This window comes from Rhea americana, unplaced genomic scaffold (assembly GCF_003343005.1).
Source record: "Rhea americana isolate MKP2758 unplaced genomic scaffold, rheAme1 scaffold_12, whole genome shotgun sequence".
Lineage (NCBI taxonomy): Eukaryota > Metazoa > Chordata > Aves > Rheiformes > Rheidae > Rhea > Rhea americana.
The window spans coordinates 7,179,787-7,202,387 of NW_028185261.1; the positions used below are offsets into that span (position 1 = coordinate 7,179,787).

The 22,601-nt window shown below is 37.9% G+C and overlaps 1 protein-coding gene across 1 annotated transcript in view; it reads right to left on the reverse strand.

Moving 5' to 3' along the window:
- RAPGEF4 (Rap guanine nucleotide exchange factor 4) overlaps positions 1–22,601 on the reverse strand; it is a 193,067-nt gene that overhangs the window by 22,889 nt on the left and 147,577 nt on the right. Inside the window, exons 13-23 of the mRNA XM_085322841.1 lie at positions 20,884–20,944; positions 20,068–20,144; positions 18,406–18,552; positions 17,015–17,130; positions 13,604–13,692; positions 11,127–11,205; positions 5,679–5,829; positions 3,346–3,434; positions 2,843–2,873; positions 2,529–2,607; positions 538–684 (exon numbers count right to left, since the gene is read on the reverse strand). Coding sequence (XP_085178967.1) covers positions 538–684; positions 2,529–2,607; positions 2,843–2,873; positions 3,346–3,434; positions 5,679–5,829; positions 11,127–11,205; positions 13,604–13,692; positions 17,015–17,130; positions 18,406–18,552; positions 20,068–20,144; positions 20,884–20,944 — 1,066 coding nt within the window. The remainder of the gene's footprint in view (positions 1–537; positions 685–2,528; positions 2,608–2,842; positions 2,874–3,345; positions 3,435–5,678; positions 5,830–11,126; positions 11,206–13,603; positions 13,693–17,014; positions 17,131–18,405; positions 18,553–20,067; positions 20,145–20,883; positions 20,945–22,601) is intronic.

The window sequence follows — 22,601 nt, forward strand, 5'->3', positions numbered from 1 at the left end:
TCACTTTAGCTCTGTGTGTGCCCACAGGGCCACACTCAAGCAGAGAGCACTCTGACAACACCACTTCTCCAGCAGAATCCACCTTGCAGTTTCTCTGCAGCCTATACCTGACCCCTTGCCAACACTTAGTCAGTGTAGGACTAGGCAGTAGGATGCTCAGTGGTAGTTTACTGGGACAGAGAACGTCATCATTGCAGCATTTTCTACTGTTACTGATTCATATATCTAACCTGACATTATCTATGCTTACCTGACATTTCTGTTGTTAAAAAGCTCTTACAGGTCTTAGAGTGAAGGGAACTTGTGGTAGCCCTGCTCTGTAACATGCAGATACTCAAGCTTCTCCATTTTCCCCATCTCCCATGTGAGTGCCGATGTGTACTGGGGGAAAGGAGGTGCCTCTAAGAGAAAAGCTATGTACTAGCTGAATATGTACGTAACTAGAAAAGCCTTAAATAAATCTATTGCTTTTCATTCCCTCTTAACCTTCTGCCTCACTGTAAAAGAGAAGTGTTTAAGATGATGCAAATACAGTACCTCCCCCTGAACTCATCTTTACTAAGATGAGGCCTTCTCCAGAGCCCAGCTTATCTGCTACTGCGCTGATCACTTCTTTCACAGAGGAAGACACCAGTACCCGGATAGTTGTATAGGTTTGGTCTATGCAGTACACCTTAAACAGAACTAAAGACAAAAAGATTGTGCTGTGTATGCCACATGTAACAACCAGACAGAGCTTATTGTACAMACCACTTTCCCTTCAGTAACCACTGCCCACAGATGAAAAAAATATAGCAACAATAAATCACTTCTGTGATTTTTTTTTGTTTGATAGCTCCCAGTTCCTCAGATGTTCTACAATTTCTCTTATGTAAGTGTCCAATTTACTAGAGCTTTTAGTAAACTAGGAAGTGTAAGTATTTCAGTATTGCTACATTATTTATGGATACCAATTCATCTGTCATTTTGTTATATCCCAGATATCATGACAGTTTAAACAAATATTTCTTTTCAAGAATCAGGAAAACTGGCTGCAAACTCTCTTAAGTACAACAAAATATTTTTTGGATTTTAGATATGACAACAGAACTCTGGTCACAATCAGAACTTAAATTAAACTGCGTTGCAACATGTTTTTCACATGCAAGCATATAATGGCTGAATCAAGAATGTAGACAAGGAAGGAGAATACGCCATCAACAAGAATACGCTTCAATGTGCAGTACAAATTATCTCTTAGAGTAATATGTGAACCCAGGTCTCTGGTTGCCTGGAGATCGATACGATAGTACATCAGCCTGCAGAAAGCAGGGCAGCCCAAAGTGACATGAATTTAAGACAAACGAAGTTAGCAAAATACTTCTTCAGCTCAGCTATGAAGCCAAGCCAGACAGCCCCTGGAGCTACAGCTCTCTCTGTGTTTTCTGTATTCACATTGCTGCCTGTCCTATGAACGCCACAGGTGCAGCCATACGAAAAGCGCGGTCATCGCATGCCCATATAGACGCGAGGTGAAGTCCTTGCAYGGCAGGAGCAACTGTTTTGTTTTTTGGAGAGCTAGGAGAAACACTGCTATGGACAGTGGGAGCTGCATCCATGGTAGGATGTCCGCTGTTCGTATGTGGTTACCTCTAAGCTTTTGAAATGGCTCTCTCCGTGGTTTGCTTCACGCCACTAGCTTTCTCAGATACGTTACCTTGCATTTTGTTCCCTTATTTTTACACTATGGTTCACTAGCAAGAGCTGCCCTTTAATTTCAAACGCCTTGAAGCAGAGGCTATTTTTCTGTGATGAAGAAGCACCAAAACGACCATCAMGAGACTGGCCCCAGCAGTTTGCAAAGAAATACCCAGATTTATGAGATTTAATGTGTAYGTATCTTTGTTTATAAAGAACAGATCTCATTACCACAGCTCAGGATTGTGTTGRCAAAGTATTGCTTTTTCCTGCCTGAAGTAAACGACAATGTGAAAAGCTAGTACAACTGAAAATGATAATATGAGGCTCTGCTGTAAATTTTACCTTGATCTCTTCACAGGAGTCCAACAATAGCAATAGGGCAACCCAGCAGATTGYGCTTGCTAGGCTGCATGCCACAGGGCAGAGACCCAGGGCATGGTTATCTGCTCGACTCGTATCTCGCAAAGGAGTATTTCTGGTGAAACAGCTGTATGTCCTAGCTCAAAACCACGGAGGAGGCTCAAATATGATCTTCAACACCAAATAGTCATTGCCCTGCACCTGAGTAGACACTCTCCATACTGGTCCTTGCTTGTTTTATTCATTGCCTATTTTAAAGGTTCCTTCTTTTTCCTCTGAGGAAGCTGAGTATTTTATAGCACAAATAACTGATGGAAATGATCAGGAGTGTTTCAAAGCAATGATGAAGGAGAATGTCAGGTAAGCAAAGCAAACAGCTTGCTTCAGGCAAAGCTTGTAAATTGTAGGTACTTTTGTTTATTTTTAGACCTTGGCAAATTTAATGCAAATCCCAATGGCTTGAGAAAACTTTGCAAATAGGAACTCACCTTCATCACTGCCCCTGATAGGTTGGCGTTTCTGTGCTCTGTCATCACTTGTGTTAAACAGCTGCAGAAGAACTTTATGCTGTAAAATTAATCATCACGATTCACGTTAATGCAAGAAGAAACACTGGGGAAGACCTGAATTGCAATAAATCCCGTGTCAATGGCAGGAAATAGAGTTGTAATGCAGAGTTTGACACTGAAATGTTAAAAACTATTTCTCAGTGTTTGTTTTAATATATCCAAGATTATTATGCTTACAGATTTGCTGTGCTAAAGCTTTTATTTTAGAAAATGGACAAATAAAGTTATCTTACCTTCTTTTGAGATGCTTTAGGTTCTTCCGAACTATAAAAAGATTAAAATAAAATATATTATTAAATATTACCTGGAAGATTTTATCTACAAAATCACTTAACAGAATYCTCCTGTCAAACTAGAGTATCAGTGTATTCATGTTTGCTTATATTAAAAAAAGATTAGATAATACCATAGTTATCTACAACCAAGGCAGGGAAAATATCATACAAAATTGATGCAAGCATGAAACAAGCAGCCAGTTTGGTTTCAACGATGTGTGCATAATTTGTTATTTCTTCTGTAAACCCTTTTACGAGAGAGTTTGGCATTTGCAAAAATGATGTTGAAAGAGAGGGTCACAAACACACATCCAAACAAACATTCATGTTAACATTGTCTTGTGTGACTGAACACCTTTCATAGAATTAATTTTTAATAGATGTAAACAACAAATTTTCTTGATTTATTTACTGAGAAAAAGTGGGGAGGGGGAGAAAGAAAAGAAGCAAAAAATGCTTACACTTGCTTTACAATTTTCTCTAGCTCTAGAAGTTGCTCCTTTAGTGCTGCAATCATTCTTGTATCATCTGATACAGACACATAAAATTCCTGTAAACAACACAGAATAGTCTTTAAATAACTACAGATGTAAATGAACAGTACACAAAATAGAGGACTATGAGGAAACATCTGATAGTTTAACGATTATAACAAATGATAATCTGAACAGGGGAACACATRTTGGGGCCAAGTTTATCTTACTTCTACTTGTCTATCTCCAGCTGATTTAAAGTAAGAGTAAAATATGCATGACGAGAGACAGGAGACAAAAGTGCTTTCTTAGCCTACTGTTTAATCACTGCTTTTACCAACACTGCATTTCTAGATTATCAAGGAGAAAGACCATAGAACTCATAAATAATCAGGCATGACTGCTGTTGCAGTCAAGCAATTTTGCTTAAAACCAGTCTTTCTGTGATCGCTATGGCTAGAGTTAACCCTGAAAATAATTGCATTGTTCTTTACTTTCTTAAAAAGAATTCAACTTTRGCCATGCTTCTTAGTATCAGCCTATTTCCTATCTCATCTCTAATTTCTCTTAACATACTGTTTTCAGTCAAAGCTTTGAGTTCCTCTCCTCCAGAACCATTCCTGCTCTTTTTCAGTCTGGCTTTCATCCCATGTATTCTGATTTTTCTCACTGTRGTATGCGATGACCCCTCTTAGAGCAAAACTCAGGACCACTGTACCACATATCCTCTACGACATGGTGCACTTGAAATCGTTGGTCACATTTTTCTACTTAAAATCTTATCCATACTTGAACTCTGACCGTGTCCTCCCGTCTTCCTACCTCTTTGAGCTTGTCCTCAACACCTTCCTTCAGATAATCAACTTCATTGAGCTCCAGATTTTAGAAAAACTTATCTCCATCTAAGATTTACTTTTCTTCTCCCTTTCTTGCACTCTATCACTGATTAATTGCTCTTATCTGTGCAGATGAAACTACAATTTTTGAATTGGAAACCAACATCTCTACCATTTTATGCTAGTCTTGTCTGCCTCTGTTCAATACAAAAATCTMTTGGACATCTCTACATATACATTTAAATGGTAGCCAAAACTCAGAATAGCTAGTAAATGCTTTTAAGCAATGCCTACCAAGCCACGCTGCTACCTAACATTTTGGACGTTATGGAAATATAACCTGTTGTACAGGCCTGTAATCTTCTATCACCTTTGATACTCTTCTCTACCACTTCTYATAGACGTCCCTTCACTCAGAAGGCCTTTCTCAGTCTTTTTACCCCCTTTTTTAGTGGATCACTTCCACCGAGCTGTTGATTCTCACTGCCCCAACCTGCTCCAGGGTATCAGCTGCCACAGGCCACTTGTTAAATTTCCAAGAAAGTTGCATCATTATACCGCTTCAAACTCTACTCAAAATTCTTTCACACCTACATAAAATTGACCCAAAGAAGGATTTATGTGCTTGCAAATAGTAAGTTTTTTAAAGTGTAACAACTGGTCTAATAAAATACATTATCTCTGTCTCCAAAGCTTGTCTTTTATGAAAAGCTTGCCCATATGGGCTTGTTGTATGATAAACCTGTCTGTCATACTTAAGGCCCGTCTGTTAACTCTTGTYTTAGATTCAATTTTAAACTCTTTGGGGCAAGACCTTCTGCTCTGTGTTTGCATAGTCAGTAAAATATGTGATTGTGGTCCATATACTCACTAGATAATAATAATGGTAATCATGACTTATATGACATTGAYAGAGCATCTTAGAAATACAAAGACTTGTCATCTACCACAAAGACCTTACACTCCTAACAGTTACTAATACCTGAGTAATTAGGTTGTTTTAAGGTATCAAGAAAGTACTGAAGGCAAAGATCTCAAGTTCTAATAGCTGCAGCACAGCTTCCATTCAAATGGAAATGACTTTTGGATTTGTACTGTGACAATCCTCCAGCTCCTTCCTGGCACACTTCAGGCAGACATAAGCTTCACTTCAGTTCAGCCTGGGTCCTTTGAACTATTTGCAAAAGTGACTGAAAAAAGYAGCTTCAAATATTGCTATAAAGCAATCAACCCACATGGTACTCTGAAAGGGGTCTGCAACTCTAGAAGGTGTTTTCAGAGTCTCAGTGGTTTACAACAGTTCAACCACTGTTGCAGCAAGTATGCTGCCTGCAGCTAAAACCAAGGAAAAACAGTTATGAGTTTGCACTCTGAAATGACCCATTTTTCTTTATTTTGTAACAGTTCAGAGAACGAGAACAGGTTTTCAGCTCATCTTCCTTGCTAGACACTTTTCAGTACAATAATACAATGATTACTTCATACCTCCAAAAAAGCCATTGCTGCTTCATCTTCTTGTAGCAAATCTCCATACAAAGCAGCCCACTGCAGAACCAGCCGAATGACTCGCCTTTTATTATTGAGGGCATAATCCATTTTYTCCTGCTCTGTACCCTGAGAAGGCTGGGCATGGTAGGTGCCATGGTGTCAAGGAAAATGCTCAGTGATTGAAAACATCAGAACCAGTACAAATTCACCAATAACCGAATTTTAGTAAGCAATTTTCAGAGCCTTCAAACAAAATGTTCCAGTATACAGTTTTGATTTCTGACTGGGGCTATTATAAACATTTGCAGACTTTTCACATTTGTTCTAAAAATTAAAGCACAGTGATTTCTCTAAGGATGATAGGAATGATCGTAATCCTACAAAAGACAATGCTGTAGGGAGCAGAACAGAAATGATACTTGGGACAATGGAGAAGAAGATTAACCTCGGAGACTGAAGAAAGAGAATTCCTCCTTTTTCCTTTCTGGAGACAGTCAGAAAAAAAAAAGAGAGAGAGAGAGAGAGAGAGAGAGAGAAATTATCACTTTGTGGTTATAAACCATTTCAATCTTCCTTTTCTAAGGAAGACTTTTGGAATGAACCACCAGCCTTACTCCTCTTATTCAGAGAAGCTAGTTCTCTAGTCTCTAAATAAGAGAACTTCTCTAAAAGTTCTCTAGTTAGAAAAGTTCATAGTCTAAATTGATTAGACAGACATAGGGCAAAATAATAAATAAACTGTAAAGTAGCCTTATTTTCCAGATGAAGAAATGGGAAGTTTCCACTCTAAAAACTGTATCATATTTGGGACACAATATTTTGTGATAATTATTTTGTGACAATAAGAAAAAATGGGAAWTTTTTCATTGACCTTTTAACAGTGAAACTTCAACATTACAAAAATAGGCAAATAGCAAAAAAGGCAAAAAATAACACTTATTTAAAGTAAAAGAAGAAAAAAAGTAAAGGTACAAACAAACTGCAAGCATGTACTATTTCTGCAAGTAGAAAAGCACTTCTTTTAAGTATAGAACATCTCAGCCCTCTCACTAAAGCTATAATTTGAAAGTTCTGGCCACTTAAAGATCTCCACTGACATCTCAAATCAATGGAAAAAAAAAGACTGAAGAACTCAGCCTGGCCTTCAGACTCAGGCAACAGCAGGAAGGTACAAAAGATCCAGTGAATCAAGACTGATTCTTTAGAATCACTGAATCTGCCAGAAACAGATCTGGCAATTTGTGTACCTGCTTCTCACTGATCAGAGRTTAAAAATACRTATTTAAACCATTTCCCAATAAACTGATTGAGTAAAAAGTAAGCAGAGAATGAGTGCAGTTATTGAAATTCTGATTCTGGGTTCTCATGAACAATAACACTTCCAATACGGAAAAAAGTTTTTTTTACTTAAATACTGACATTCTCTCACTCATCACAAAGTCCAGCATCCTTTAAAGCAATAATTAAAGTTGCTCTAACTTAAGATTTTAAAATATTAATTAGAAAATTAAAATATTAATAAGAAAACAAAATGGTCTGTAAGATCTATATTTTAAGATTCTCATTTAGAATTATAATGAGATCTCACTTGTTTTTCTCTAATAAATGTTAACATTCTTTATGTTAATAAAATAGAATGGGAAAAAGTATTTATTAACTCATTTTTCAAATGATCCTCCTGCCCAACACCCCCACCCACATAGAGACTAGACATGTTACCAAGGTTACTGGGGCAATCATTTGACTGACAAACTTTTAGAAAGGTGAATTTTAATTTTGTTTAGAAAGCTTTAAAATGACTAGGGAATTAAAACATGTCAGCATATTTATAAGAGCAAACAAGTCAAAAGGTCATAAGAAGTAAATAATACATTGCAAGCTATTTGCTCTAATGTCTCGGGGAGCAAGTTTAATATTCTACTGAGTCACTTTTCTCATGCCATTTTTTAYAGCTCAAACACTATAATTATTCCATGTATTTTTACCTTCTTATTAACTGACTCACCACAGGCACTGGTAATTTTTYTGTATTTTTACTGCTCATTTATATTACTTGCTCTTTTATTAACATTATCATATGGAAAGTCAGTGAAAGGTTCCCCAGTTTTTATGGGACCCACAGGATGCAGATTCACTGCAGATCACAATCAGAAGTAAAATATCATGTATTCTTGCAATAAGTGTCAGATAACTGTAAAACATGTATCAACACCAACATGGTTAGAGTTCAATAYACATATTTCTAATTCTGTCTAGCATATGCTAGGAAATGAAAGCCATTTTGAAGTCTATTCCTCCTTGCGTGGGAAAATTTAACCATATCAGTAACTCTGCCAAATCAGTATTCATTACTACAGTGGAACAGAAACTATTTTGCTGGCGTGATAATAAAGGAGGTTCACAAAACATACGTGAAATTTTATATAGCTGTGCAAAACAAATACATGTTTTCCTCTCTTCCTTATCTTAGCTAGTTTTTCTAACAGAAATATACCTATCGGATGACTACAACTACATTACACTGTTTATTGATGTTTCCAAATTGAGTGAAATCAAAACAACCCCTTCAGGTTTGTCAGCTTACTTCCATTTGCCTGTCATGCATGCCTCAAAGAGCAAGCTAAAAACTATCTGCAGAAGCCAGGGGCACTGTTTGTTTATGCAAGGGGAAAGAAGGAAGGGACAGGGAGAGAGAAGAGACACTTAGACAGCAAAACTAAGAAAACTGGCCCTGAAACATCACTTATAAAGCTATTGGCTTTCCCAAAGTACTAGAGACAGAAATAATCAAAACAGAAATTCTGAATAACCATGGGCTTTAACATCTGTTCTCAGAACATCTTGTGGCTTATATTATGGATTATACAATATTTAATCAGTTTGTCTGATACATACATTCTCTCTCTTATACCCACAGGTACACATAGACAAGTCTTTCCAGTGGAAGCAAATGCCAAAMTGGAGGGAAATAAATGTTCATAATGAAATGTGCAAACAGATAATCATCTACAGTGAGCAAAAGAGAGGTTTATACATGGAAAATGYTTAGACAGTGGCCTTTAAATATGAACACTTGCACACCTGTGTACACACTTACTCTATCCCAAGAATGCTTCTGGAGACGTTACTTTGTTCCCGTTCTTCTTGTGCATGTCCTGCCTCCCTCTAACAAGTTGCAGCTGTGAGAATTTCTCTATTTCCATCTTGGTGAAGAAGAGAGGGAAACAGGGCCTCAGTCGTATAACCCTACATACAGGACATGTGCCTATTACATGATCCAGGAGATGGGAGCATATCCTTCGCTTCCCTATAAAAAGAAATAAGTATTTGATTTTTTAATATTGCAGGATCCGTATACTTCAATAACCAAAAAAGAGTGGTGTGTCAAGGGAGAGACCAGTGTAAGCACCGAATCCTGAGCAATCAGAAATGTTGCTTAGCCAAAATGGTGCACCCATCCATTCCTCTCAGCCTTAAAGAATTTATGGATGGCCAGACACTGCAGTACAGGAAGAGAAAAGCTAAATAATTTATATCCTGTACTATGCTTGAAAGCACTACAACAGTCTAGTTCTACTAGTACTTACATGCTACCAGCTAAAACAGTATCCTAAGTGGGTGTAAGAAAATAGACTTGTATTGATTCAAAATTGGCAGCTGGAGCAAAAATAGTGTCTCTGACTGAATTACCTTTTTTCTTTTTCTTTTTCCATTTTAATTTCTTCACTGAGCATAACTAATTTCTCTTTAGTCTCACAGTACTGGCAAACATATTTTRTAAAGTGATTTTGCTCAAAAACAGATGAGTTCTGTTAGCAACCTTTCAACAATGGATTTCAATAGTACAACCAACAGAACACAGTTTCATTYTCCATATTCGGAGTGGACCAAATAAACAACCACGCAGTTCTAGGAAAAGCTGACACTAAAGCAGTGGGATGCTCGTTCCTTCCAATCCCTCTCCTCCTCACCGAGAGGAAYTAGCACACAGCTTGCCACGACCCACTTAAGTCGTGTATTGGGCTTACTCTCCTCTCTAGGATAGAGTTCATCATACCAGAATGTATACATAAGTGACACTGTCATTTTGATCTTCAGAAAAGCTTTTTCCCTGTAAATAATGAGGTACTTTTGCTTGCATGCTGGATTTCCCCAGCTACTGGATATCGGACTGATTCTGTTATAACTAAGGGTAGACAAACCTCAGTATCAAACGGACTGATTCAATAATATGAACTAGATTAACCTGAAAAAAAGATTAAAAGTGCTGCCCCCTTTTCCCTTCTCAAGGGTGTCAGCAACAGCATTTCATAGTATTTTTGATATCCAAAACTATGTGGTTCTGGAAAACATCTTTGTTGTAGGTGTATGAACAATTTTCCCTAGATCAGTTCTGTGGGTCCAAAGGTTTTCAAAGCAATTTCTCTTCCTGCTAGGAGTAACAGAAATGGATTCTCAAGCTTGCTAAACAACAGCACGATGCTCTATTTTGTGGTTTCAGGGTGTTAGCTTTCCCAGATGTCCCTTGCCCTGCTGAGCTTCAAGAACAGCACACTTTCTTTCATTCCAATCTGATTCTAAAAAATAAATAGGGAACTGGTGCTATTATAGCCCTGTCAGAATTCTRTAGAACTGCAAACATAATATGTTTATTTTATGCTCCAAGTCTGCTGATAGCTTCATGTAGTCTAACCTGCCTGCACAAAAGGCAAGCTCTTCAGTGCTCAGCAGCTCCCCAGACTAAATGACCTGCTGGAAACTGGCTGATACTTATTTCCTAGACTCCKTTGTAAAATATGCCGACAGTGTAAGAATCCCCTCCAGCTCTTGATACTATCCACTATAAGTTTTCATTTCCTAGCTATTCACACACAATTTGCATTTCTCACAGTGTCTGTTAACATTTGCTATAGACTGTAATTACACATTTTTATTATTTTTATTTCTAATTGCATTAAGGCAGTGTTTAGGAACTGCTTACTCATAGTACTACTATGGTACTAATTCAGGTACTCCTTTGTTTGATGCACTTTGCAGGTACACTATAAAGCGGATTGTCAAAATCYGAAAAAATCTTAGATGCTGTGATTCAGCAAAAAACAAGAAAGACAGAAAGAAGAAGGATATAAAACAGGTAATCCAAACTTTAATGTATTTTCACTTACCTGGTGAAGGGACATGAGGCTTCTTTTCCTTAATATAGCAATCAACAGAGGAAGGATAACTATTTTCATGCTCCAGGACTACATCTCATCATGCTTTGGGTATACACCATCCATTTCAGGGTTGTGGGCTATGAAGAGGCTGTTAGTCAAACACTAAGTACCTACCCAAAAGGCACAACCTGCATGAAACTTGATTTACACGTGGGGAGAGAATTTGCAGTCTCATCATTGACAGATAAAGTTTTAAAAGATATGTAACTTTTCCATTACAAAAGGATATTGTGCCATCAAGGTTGGGCAGAGCTGACTATTTGGCATAAAAACACAGTGCATCATAATAAAATCATTCAAAATAGAATCTGTGAAAAGAAAAGAAAAGAAAAGAAAACAGCAAATTAAGCTATTGCAAACAACTTGGGAACTACAAGGATAAGGCTTCTTTCATCATTTTACAGAGCTGAAAGATCTTATTAGTTACACACCATAATGAGGTCATTTTGCACTTTGTAGGTATTATTAAGTATGAATATGGGGAATGTAGAAATATGAGATGAAATATTAAGCTTCTATTCTTGTCTGCACTGATCTTTGCAGTTATGTTATCGAGAAATTTGCCTGTGTCAGTGGAGCCCTGAAGTGCAACACTGCAACCTTGATTCAGCAACCCTTGGGTGTATGTGCCTAGCTGAAGTACAGTTCCACATCGTTATAAGGCTCAGACAAAATACTTCAGAAAAAGAAAGTTTGGCACAGCCAAGAAAAAAAAAAAAAAAAAGACCCCTACAAAATATTTGGGTATACTTCTCCTATACAAGTTAAGTTTAGATACTGTAGCATAAAAGAATCAGGCCTACTGCACGTCAGTACTTTAATGCTGCTGGATTTGGCATGAGAGAACTACAGTATCAAACAGCACATTCAGTATATTCTATAAAGGAGAAGGCAGATCATTTATTTCTTTGCTGAGTTCCTAGAAATGAGCAAAAGACCTAAAAGAGGTAACAGCACAGTCAAAGACTGGTTTTTRTTTTGATTTAAAAACACCACAGTTGCTTCATTTACACTAAAATTTATATGGATATTAGTAGTTTATAGATTGGTAGTATACCATGAGATTTTATTTGGCAACAGAGAAAGCTCTTTCTTCCCTCAAAGTGATTTGTGGTTCACTGGTGTAAATCAGAGTTTACATTATCTTTGTACTTGTGATGACAAGAAGGATTTATACAGCCTGTCTATGGAGACCGTCATAAGCTTGGAGACCTGGCAGTTAGAATATTATTTTACTTTTAAACTATGCAATTTTTATATGGAATCACTAAGAAATGATAAATACAATACTCTGGGGTACCATTTCTACAGTGCAATTTTTCATATTGGAGAAACATTTAAAAATCTTTTAAGTAAGGGATGTCAGATAAAATCTACTGAGACAGCTGTATCATCCATATTACATCATTGCTTCCACTGTAATTTACATTTGAAAATATATCTTAACTGATGAAATTCACTGCTCCTAAGGTTTCCAGGAGGCTGGGGATTTTTCTTCGCATGATGTCTAGAACAATGTGGATTTTAACTGCTTTTAAATTAAAGGACTTCATAAACTACAAATCAGAATTTTTAGCTGTTTGAGCTTCTACCTCTTAAAAATTGCTTTGTTTGTGAAATTGACACTTTGTATCCCATTAGGCYACATGTATCTAATTTTGCCACTGGATTTTGGGGGGAAAAGTTTTAAAGGATTTCAAAACTAAAAATGTTTAGAAAATCCATAATATGTACATAGTATGAATAGTAAACTTGCTATTATATATGTCCAGGTTTAAAGAACARATGTTCTGCTTTTAATTCTAATAATTAGGAATCTATAAAAACAATTTTTATTCTTAAAAACAGTTGAAATATATGATGTAGAAGCACTTCTGAAATCTTTTACAGATTTCTCCAGTGCTATGAGGTCAGTAATAGATTAAGTGTGGATTATTTAAGAAYAACTTTGAATATGTACTTCTTAGACATTTGAAAAGTCAAAAAAAAAAAAAGGTTGCTAAAGCAATGCCTAGTAGCTTAATGAAAAGGTCTGAGTCAATTTATCATAAATAGGAGATTTTTTTTTCTGATTTTTCTTTTAATTAAAATACTTACTGATAATAAGTCAGCAAATACCTGTATCCTTAAATCTAAATTCCCTATTAGTCAGCCTATTCAGTGCAGCTGCAGCAATGTGCATACCGGGGATTTGGCCTTTGGTATGCTGAGTTCTTCTCTTTTGAGTAAGAATTCTTCTCTCCCTGCACATGGGAAAGTATTGCAAAATAAATAACCTACACGTACTGTGATATGGACACGAAAATTTTAGATGACTTAGCCTAGCATAACAGGATGGCTGGAGGAATCAAGCTAGTTCACAGTATTATGTGACAGCCAGAAGAACACGTATGAGTAACATTGTTATCTGATAGTAATACATGTTCTTCTCCGGCCTTAGCTGTGCCTAATAAAAGTTATTAGCAGTGGGCTGGCACCTTTTGAGATTTTGCTGCTTTACTCTGAATGGATAGTCTAGGGGGGCTGGATTGTTATCTTTAATTCTAGGTTTCCTAGGCTTTTTCTCGGTTGTTTCAGAGCATTAGATAGTTTTTATTCTGGGAAAGACGACCACTAGCTGCTTTCCARAGTATCATACTGCAGTCTATCCCCAGCAATACCATCTTAAGCATTAATAATAACACAGTTTTTGTCACATAACTCTACCTGTTGCTTCATTTAAAGTTGCTTCAAGGCGCATAGTTTCTAGAAAGTGCTCTAAAATTTTCTCTGGTGTTCCTGACATCACGATATACCTGAGGAAGGGAAACAAGCAGTTAGTGTCTTGCAGGCAAAATAGAGAAACAACTGGGTACCAGCAACGAGATCCAAGATTGCTGAGTGCCAGAGGGCAAATATCTGCTCTGACCCAGATCTCTATGTGGCTCAGGAAAAATCACACTCAKATTTTGCTAGTGGTTTCCCATCTGTAAAACGGGAGCAATAACACGCAGGGAGCGAGAGATGACAGAGAGCCCCTTCCCCACACCGCTACTCCACTATAYCACCACCACAGTTCCACTAACAYCAGCAGAGCTGCACTGTGTAAACCTGGGGACACGCCATCAGAAATGCTTCTCTACTGAGAATAAATGTCTCAGTAATTACAGCAGTTTTTAGTCATTAGAGGGTGTTAACAGACTAAGAGACTGAGAACTAGTGTGCATCACTGTCAGAGCAACCAAATTCCTGCAGCACTGCTGGTCTGAAAAGATGAGGGCAGACAGTGAAATACCACACTGCATCTTTAAATTTGTGTAATGCCTTAGATAGCCAAGGTAAGTAAATGTTGCAAGTAGATAGACTTACTGTTGTACCATTTCCAGTAGTAAATCTAGGGAGGTGAGAAAATTAGTGCAATAGTCAGGTTCCTCCTGTCCAGTGTAGGAACATTGGCAAGATTTTAAGTATCAGCAGAATACTACAGGATATCGCCACACTTGTCCTGCTGTCTTTTTTCCTTCCTTGCAGATAGGTTTTTTTTTTAATCTTTCTCTCCCTTCTTTCAATCTTTGCATGCTTTTTTTCCCCCCCTTTTTTTTTGGAACCCAACTGATAAAGTATAAAACTTTAAAAAAAAAAAAAAAAAGGAAAAGGAAAAAAGAAAGAAAGGAAAAGAAAAAGAAAAGGAAAAACTCCAAGAAGTGAAGATACTCTGCTCCTGCTGAGAAATAAGTGGTGGAGCTGAGCTCCTGGGAGCCCCTCCTCACTTTGAGCACTGTCCATCAGTTCTTTTACCTGTCAACCCCTTTGGAAGAACTGTATTGATGTCCCAAGAACACAAACACTTGTCAAACCAGTGCACATTCTCACAGAGATACTAACCAAGTATCTAAGTGAGTGAAGCAGAGAAACTGCAGTTTGCTGTACTCTAAATATGAAAGTGAAAATGAACAGTGGAGTGACTCGCAGAGCTGCTGAATTTATCCTGCATGAGTGTCATCACCCATGAAGAGGAAGTTAGATCTTGGAGTGAGAACTTCAGAGCTAGTCCTTCGAAGCAGAACTGTCACTGTTGGAAAGCATGGCTCTAGGAGCAGTGGCAGAAGAGGAGACAGTAGAGTCTAAACTGCAGTTTTAATGATTTGAACCCAAAAGCAAGTATTCCACAAGGTTAAGGTGGAGGAAATGGGTTTCTTTCCTGGCTGACTGGATCTCTCGGTGAACAACTATGGGGTGCAGAACATTTTTCTAGGTCAAATCCTAGATACTTTAGGGAGTAAAGCCTGAATGTCATTTTCAAAAGCAGTGAATTCACCTTGAAAGATCTAAAATATAAAGACTTTGCCAACACACTGCTAGCAAAATAATCTGACTACTGAAAGGCATTCACAGTGAACTTTCAGGGTATCTTCCTCTTTTGGGTGGTTTGTGTCTATTTGTCATTATTATTAGCGAAAGTTCCCTTCCTAGCACATTCATAGTACCCCAAAGCTGCCCAAATGCATAAAATACTTACAGAAAGGAAATTCTGAGCTTTCACTGCAAATATTCCTGGAATGTAAGGTCTAAAATACAGCCTAACTTAACCAGGGTTTGTAAACAGGCCTAGCTATTTTTATCATTCAAAACAGCTCAAATTTTGAACAAGGAAATGTTAAATAACAAGAACAATGCTGGTGCAAAGGTCCTGCAAAGGTGGTGGTGTTTGGAATATGTTTAAATGGAACCCTCACTTCTGAACGCATGAAAAATTTATCAGAATTAAGAAAATAGACTTAAATCTAGCACCAAGCTGTTATGTATAGCAGCTGTTGATGCAAATCCACTGGCTGTAGTTAAGTTTCACTGATTTAGACACAGAGAACCTCGCTGTAAGAGTAAAGCATTTCCTGGGAGAACAGTGCATTTCTGTAATAGATCGAGTGAAAGATGAAACAGCAGTTTCTGAAATATATGAAATGTGAATGTAAAAATATAAAGAATGGTTTGTCTAACCCTTCACAAATAAAATCTCTTTACTCAGATTGGTAGATAAAATAGAAATGTGAAAATCACAGATCAGACAAAAATAGTATTGAAAATGTATCATAGTAAATTAGCTCTTTCACTGAGAAAAAGAAAGTGCAGCCAAAAAGGATTCAAAAATTTTTTGTGCTTATTTTGAGTTGTTTGAATGTTGCTCAGGAAAATGCTTATGTGACAGCAAATTGGGTATCCATTATTTGCACTGAAAATCTTCATCTTAACAAAGAAATGATGACCCTTTCAAAGAAAACATTGCTATATTTTCTTCTCTAATGATTACTGTTGTCTCCATCGTGTACCTATGCTCATGAACACACATATGCACAAAATGTGTATGTTCTGATAGGAGTGCATATATGAAATTAGAGGGTATCAAAGTTATTCCTTCTGCACTGGGGAATAAGAACTCTTTCAGTAATGAACACAATAGCCCAGCTGTATTTACAACAGCGGACTCCTACATCATTTCACACACAGGAAAATAATACATTTACAAAGCCTTGAGGAGTTTTACTAGCATTTGGAATGTTAATAACCTCACTCCACACTTACCACAGTTGCAACCAAACAGAATTGTACTTTTTCTCTTTCAGTAAGATAGTAAAGAAAATATAATAAACAATGCTATTACAGTGCAAGCCTATTCTGTAAGATAAGCTGTGTGACTTTCATTACTTGAAATCTTCTTTCTGTATATAAACTGTAACTAGCAAACTTTTATTAGAAGCCAGTGTTTGAAATCCAAAATGAAAGTATCTGTACTTCACAATAAAACAATTTATTTTCCTCATGACTTTTACACAGTAGCACTGCTTAATAGGATTTCAGCATTCTCTATGTGCAGTCTATTTAGAAGCTATTACATGAGATAAGTATTTACAGTAAGATCTTTAGAGAATTATTGTATAAAGCCATAGAACTAGTGTGCTGCTGGAAATGGATATATTATCCACTACGGAACATGTGATTAGCTGATGGCTAAAGAAAGAGAAAACTTTATATGTACTGCATTTTTGCATAGAAAGGGGAAATATGCTATTGTTTGGATAATAATACCACATGAAAAGGTTAATCACAGTCTGACATTTGTACTATTGAATGAAAACATACTTGTGCTGAGGCTGTGAGTTTCCTTGATTAGAAACTCTGTTTCCTGCTGGGATCTTCTCCAATACCAAAACATCTTGGTCATGTTCTTTGAGTCTTACTGTATTTGCTTCTACATCCTGCAAGACAAGTTGTTTTTAATAAAGTAACTGCTCCTGATTTGCRTCATTAGTCACTCTGAAAAAGTGCATGATTTTCAATCACAAAAGAAAAGAGGCTGAGACTCTAGGGTTGGTTCTTCTCATCCAGGTTTGACTAACTTTATTATGCTTTTTTTAACAGGCAGAATCAAGAGGGAAGCACTGGCACTGAAAGAGGTGAAAAATCATGAGAGAGGCTAGAGCAAGAGCCATGAGAAATCTCTGGCTATGGCAAAGTAAAGAAAGTTTGCCAAAACTAGAGTTCCTTCAGACTTTCAAAACGCAATGTAATCTCTATCCCTGCTTTTACATGAACATTATCCATACTCTGACTATTCTTAGCTATTTTTAAAAGAAAACAGTACTTAAAAATGGTAAGTCTTAGCTCAGTAAACTATCAGCATACTGATTTATTTTCATTTTTTACTACCAGAACATACTAGAAAAACAAAATAAGAATATAGTGTGCACTCGGATAACACAAATGAAAATCAGTAAGGCCACAGACTTGAGCCTTCTTTGACACCCTGACAGAAGTTAGCTCAGATGGAGTCTCCATGGCCAACCCAGCCTTACCACCAATGGCATCCCAGCTCGCTCTTATACCACAAACACTCAACAATCGCATGTTATTTTGCTAATGCAGTACTCTTCTGGATYGCTTTCACCGCTGCATTACCAGCACGTATACATTCCAATATCCAATATGATCATGTTTTTGACTTTCAGCACTAAGAATGGTCCCAGAGCAACTTGTATCTGGATGCAGGTTTCAGTTATAGAATTACATTTGGACTTTGAAATGCATTGGCCCTAACACCAACAGCTATAAAATTTGAGTGAGGATAWCTTTCTAGAAACCTCTGATAAAGACCGTCTGTGTGTTTATTGTAGCTTCCTTAATTGCCATTTGATTCTGCCTTGAACCTATTGACTTTAAGGCACCTGATATTGACCTATCTAGGACAACAGGCAACCTTGCTTTATTCAATATTTGGATRGCAGATCACACAGAAAACCTAGAAGAATATCCCACTTAGTCCCATTTTCATGGTTGAGTTAGGAACAGAAAAAGAGGAAGGATAATTATTTTACTCTTCACTTGATTTTTTTAGGCTATCACATCTCTGTTCTACCATTAGGGGATTCTTCAAACAAGGTAACTATATAAACGCATCACATAAATAAGAGAGATTCTAGAAGGATTTGCCAGCTCTGGCATCACGCAGCCAGGGTGGCCCTTCGCGCACGTACCCTGAGGATTCGGTTGAAGTCCTCCTTGTCTACTCTCAGGAAGTGGCAGTTGTCTTCACGCAGAACAATGGATGCTGCCCTGGGAGCATCGTTCACAAGCGCTAACTTGCCAAAGTCGTCTCCTTCATGCAGAGTACATACCACACCCTGCACAGAGCAAAACATTTACATGCTGAAACCCATCATTACTGTGGAGTCTATTGAAAGCCCTTGTACAAACACCGGACTTCACAATAAAATACCAAAACAAATCTACTTGGCAGGAAATCAACAGCCAAAATAATGACTAGGAAACAATACTTGATAGCTGGTTATTACTACTCCTAGAGAAAAGCAAGAATAGAAAAGAATTGGCTTGTTCTCTGAAATTAGATTTAGAGTGAAGGACTCTTCTAGCCCTGCTGAAGACAGAAAGTTGTTGACTTTTTTTTCTAAGAGGCCCTGAAAAATAAAGATCAATTTTTCAGAACATCATATTGAGAGAAATTCTCTTCTTCAGCAGTTCCAGTCTCACACAGTTTGGATTTCATTCTGATCTACTTCAAGACCTAATGTTAGATCTCAAAATATGTTAGCCATTGTCCAAGTGAAACCGTGGATTTAAATTTTTACCTTCCAAGAGAGGTCTATCAAGCTGATCATTCCTCACCCATCACAGTGTTACTCCCAGGAGATGGGAAAATTACCCTCACACATAAGTAGTGCTGTAGCAATAAGGGATTTGATCACTTAAATAGCTGTTGGCTATGGAGTGACKGCAAAAACTGCTCAGTAACCAGTATATACAATACAAATGCGATTAAGTTCACACCAATGATATATTAAACTACTTCTAGTGACCACTTCAGATTTGTGTTGTCAGTGAAACACGTAGCACAGAGCCAAACCTTCAGCTGATATAAATCAGCAGAGCTCCATTTACTCCAATTTGTAGTAACAGAGGGCCTAGTCCACCTAATGGTGCAAAAATGTCCCAGTACCTAAATATGGGTTACTAAGGAAAAGACGGCACCAGGACCTCTATGCTAGATTTCTGTGAAATGTAGTGTGTTCAGTATGGAGGCTTCTCAGTCACTGAACAAGAAATCCATAAGAGTAGGCAAATTTTTAAAGACCCAAAGGACTGAGGTGTACCAAAGGTGAGGCGTACACCTTGTTTATGGCTTGAAAACTCTCCCTCATGCACAGAAAATTTACGAGAGATGCTTTCAGGTCTTTGGCTTAACTAAAATGGAAATGAAGAGCTGGAATAAGTTTGGGAGGGGTTCATTCAACCTGAGAACCACCAGCCACAGAGCAGCACTTCTGTCAGATGAGCCTGACATCTGTGGAAAAGTTAGCCATCCAAATGTAAAATAATACGGTGGTAACGGTACAGGGCGAAAACTCATATGAGATGGAAGTCTAGCAGTTCACCAAATTCCAGCAAGTTATAATAATACTAATGTGACTGGGCTGGATTATATTCAGAAAGTGTGCCCTGAAATTCTACAGCAATCAACTGAAAGTATAATCAGTGAAACCACTGGATCATTTCTTAATAAAATTACATTTGTTTCCTCTGAGAAAACTGTTTTGCTCTAAATTAAACTGCATTCTTTCAAAATTTATTCTCACAGTTTCGTTAATAAGAATAATATAAAAAGGCTTCAGAAAAAATACCTTGCCATATATGACTACATTTACTGATCCCTTTAGGACAATGTACCAAGAAGTGCCTTCTTCTCCCTGATTAAATACTACAAAAGAGAGAAAAGATTTTATGGTGAGAATAGTTATTCATAATGCAAATGGGTCAGATTCTGYGCTCAATAAAATTCAAGGTAACTCTACTGCAGTCATACTAATGACTGCCTTGAAAAAAGGTCATACCATGACTTTAAAAGCAACTCCTTTTGGATTTTAGGGGAGGGGAAACTATGCAGTAGTTTTTTTTATTACACTGATGCGAAGCTGTTTTTGTTTGCCATAACAATTGCAACAAGTACTGTATTGATGCATGTCAGGGTATCAGTTTCTAACCAGCACACAGATCTGGATCCCACCAGCAGCACAGTGTTCKAACCCTAATTCCCCAGGAGCTGTGAACTTGGTAATCATTTGCTAATACTTGTCAGTATAAACAGATCTGTGCAATCTAACATTTTAAATAGTTCATTTTGTGCATTCTTGGCTTTTTAATACAAAGGTAAGATTAAAATACGTTTTGAATAGAGATTGGTCCTAATTAAAAACCCAAATATAAATACATCTAAATATTAGGGTAAATATAAATATACTCAACCAAGGATACAGATTTAATTTTGCAGCTGCCCCTGTAATAGGCCATGCGCTAAGGTGAAAACCCAGGTTTTGAGCATGGAGTGCTGGTCAAGTCTGAGGCACACATCCACACTTTGCTCTTGTCGTTTAAACATTAAGAATTTAAATGCTCATGCTACAGAAGAAAGATGATCTGACAGGACTCCTTTTACTTACAGACTGTTCCTGCTTTGGGATGTGACTCGAAAATGAGGACACCTGCTAATTCTCGCTTTACCTTAAAAGAAAGAGAAAAAATATATAGTCTTTYTGAAGTCTTTTATTCTTCCTGCTCATATAACATCCCTCAGCCACCACTTTTCTTCTCCCTGCGCTGTTCAGCGCTCACAGTGAATCACGCAGGCAGGCAGTGGTCTGCCTCAYTCCTTGCCCCGTCTCACTCACCAGCTTTACACAACGTGAGCCTCCAGGATGGCTCCAGACAGCTCAGACAAGGGCATCTTTAAGACATAGTTCTCAGCCTCTTCCTTCATACACACACTTGGAATCATCACTAACAACTTCAACACGATGGAAAATTTCACACAGTAATACCCGAYCTACTGAAGAAGATAAGTAGCTACTCTCACGTATCGTGCGGCGCTCTGTGGCACGCCAGTTCCCCCTGAGAGGCCAGTACCCCTCCCGCACGGCCGCGGGGCAGCCCCACGGGCCGTGCCAGGCCGGGGGCACAGCTGCTCTCCGTCCCACAGCTCCCACACAAACCGGCCAGCCCACCCATCCCACGGGACCCTATTCTGTGAGCACCCATCGTTCTGGTTCTGGTTCATAGGAGCAATGTTTTTTGTTGCTCCCCTGAAGAATTCCCCTAAGTTAGTAGTAGGTTTTGTCCTCTGCTTCAGCTCATCCTGCAAGTAACAGGCTGGTATTTCCAAATTCTTATTAAAAAGCATGGAATCTACAGCACTTCTTGCATTTCTTTCAAATGCCACATATTTCTTGTGTTTTGTATCACTTGCCTTGCATGTTCTATACGCTGCTTGCTGTGTGATCAAAAGCTCGATCTGATATATACTTAGTAGTAACATTTTCACCATTCTCCTAACTGTTTAAATTAAGAAGAGTTGGATTTGGAGATGAGTAACGTTTAGGTTATCAAAAAAATATTGGGAGGAACTTTCAAATTCTGGACACATGCCACGTGACAGCCTGAGGGGGCCACATCTTCTAAGACGGGTGGATGAATTCACACACTGATGTCCTGAAGGCACTGCCAAACCTCTGCTCATGAAGCCCCAAACCCAGCTACCTCTCCCAGAACACCTTCCTGATAGGCAGTGCAGAGCGCTCCCTCTTCGCAGTCAGGGAAGGAGAGGAATATATAGAGGAGTCTGGACAKTTTTTGCTACAGTGACCAGCAAATGCACCCACTGACTTTTAATTTCTATAAGAAGTAGCTCACCAAACTCCCTTATAACCTCTGCMTGAAGGCAAAGAAACTTCCATAGCATGTCAGCTCAGCACTACTCTGTGCAACGTAGAGAGCTTTCCTCTCCCATGTATGTCTTCAGATGTCTTCTCAGCTGTTTCAGCCATTTGCCTCTGCAGTGAATGAATCCTCTTGATGAAGCCAAAAATTTGATTTGTTTTTAACACTGTATTATATAATTGTTTTTCATTCATACATTAATTCACAACTTCCCTAGCAGGGATTAGTTCACCACCACGAGACTTGAGTTTTTTCCATTTACTTTCTGCTGCCTGTGACTCATCTAGAAAACTTATTATTTTGGGTATTATGCTTTGCTTAAAATGAATAATCATTCCATTTGCTTTCAAGTTGATTGACCATTAATATTCTGGTTCATAGGAGCAATGTTTTTTGTTGCTCCCCTGAAGAATTCCCCTAAGTTAGTAGTAGGTTTTGTCCTCTG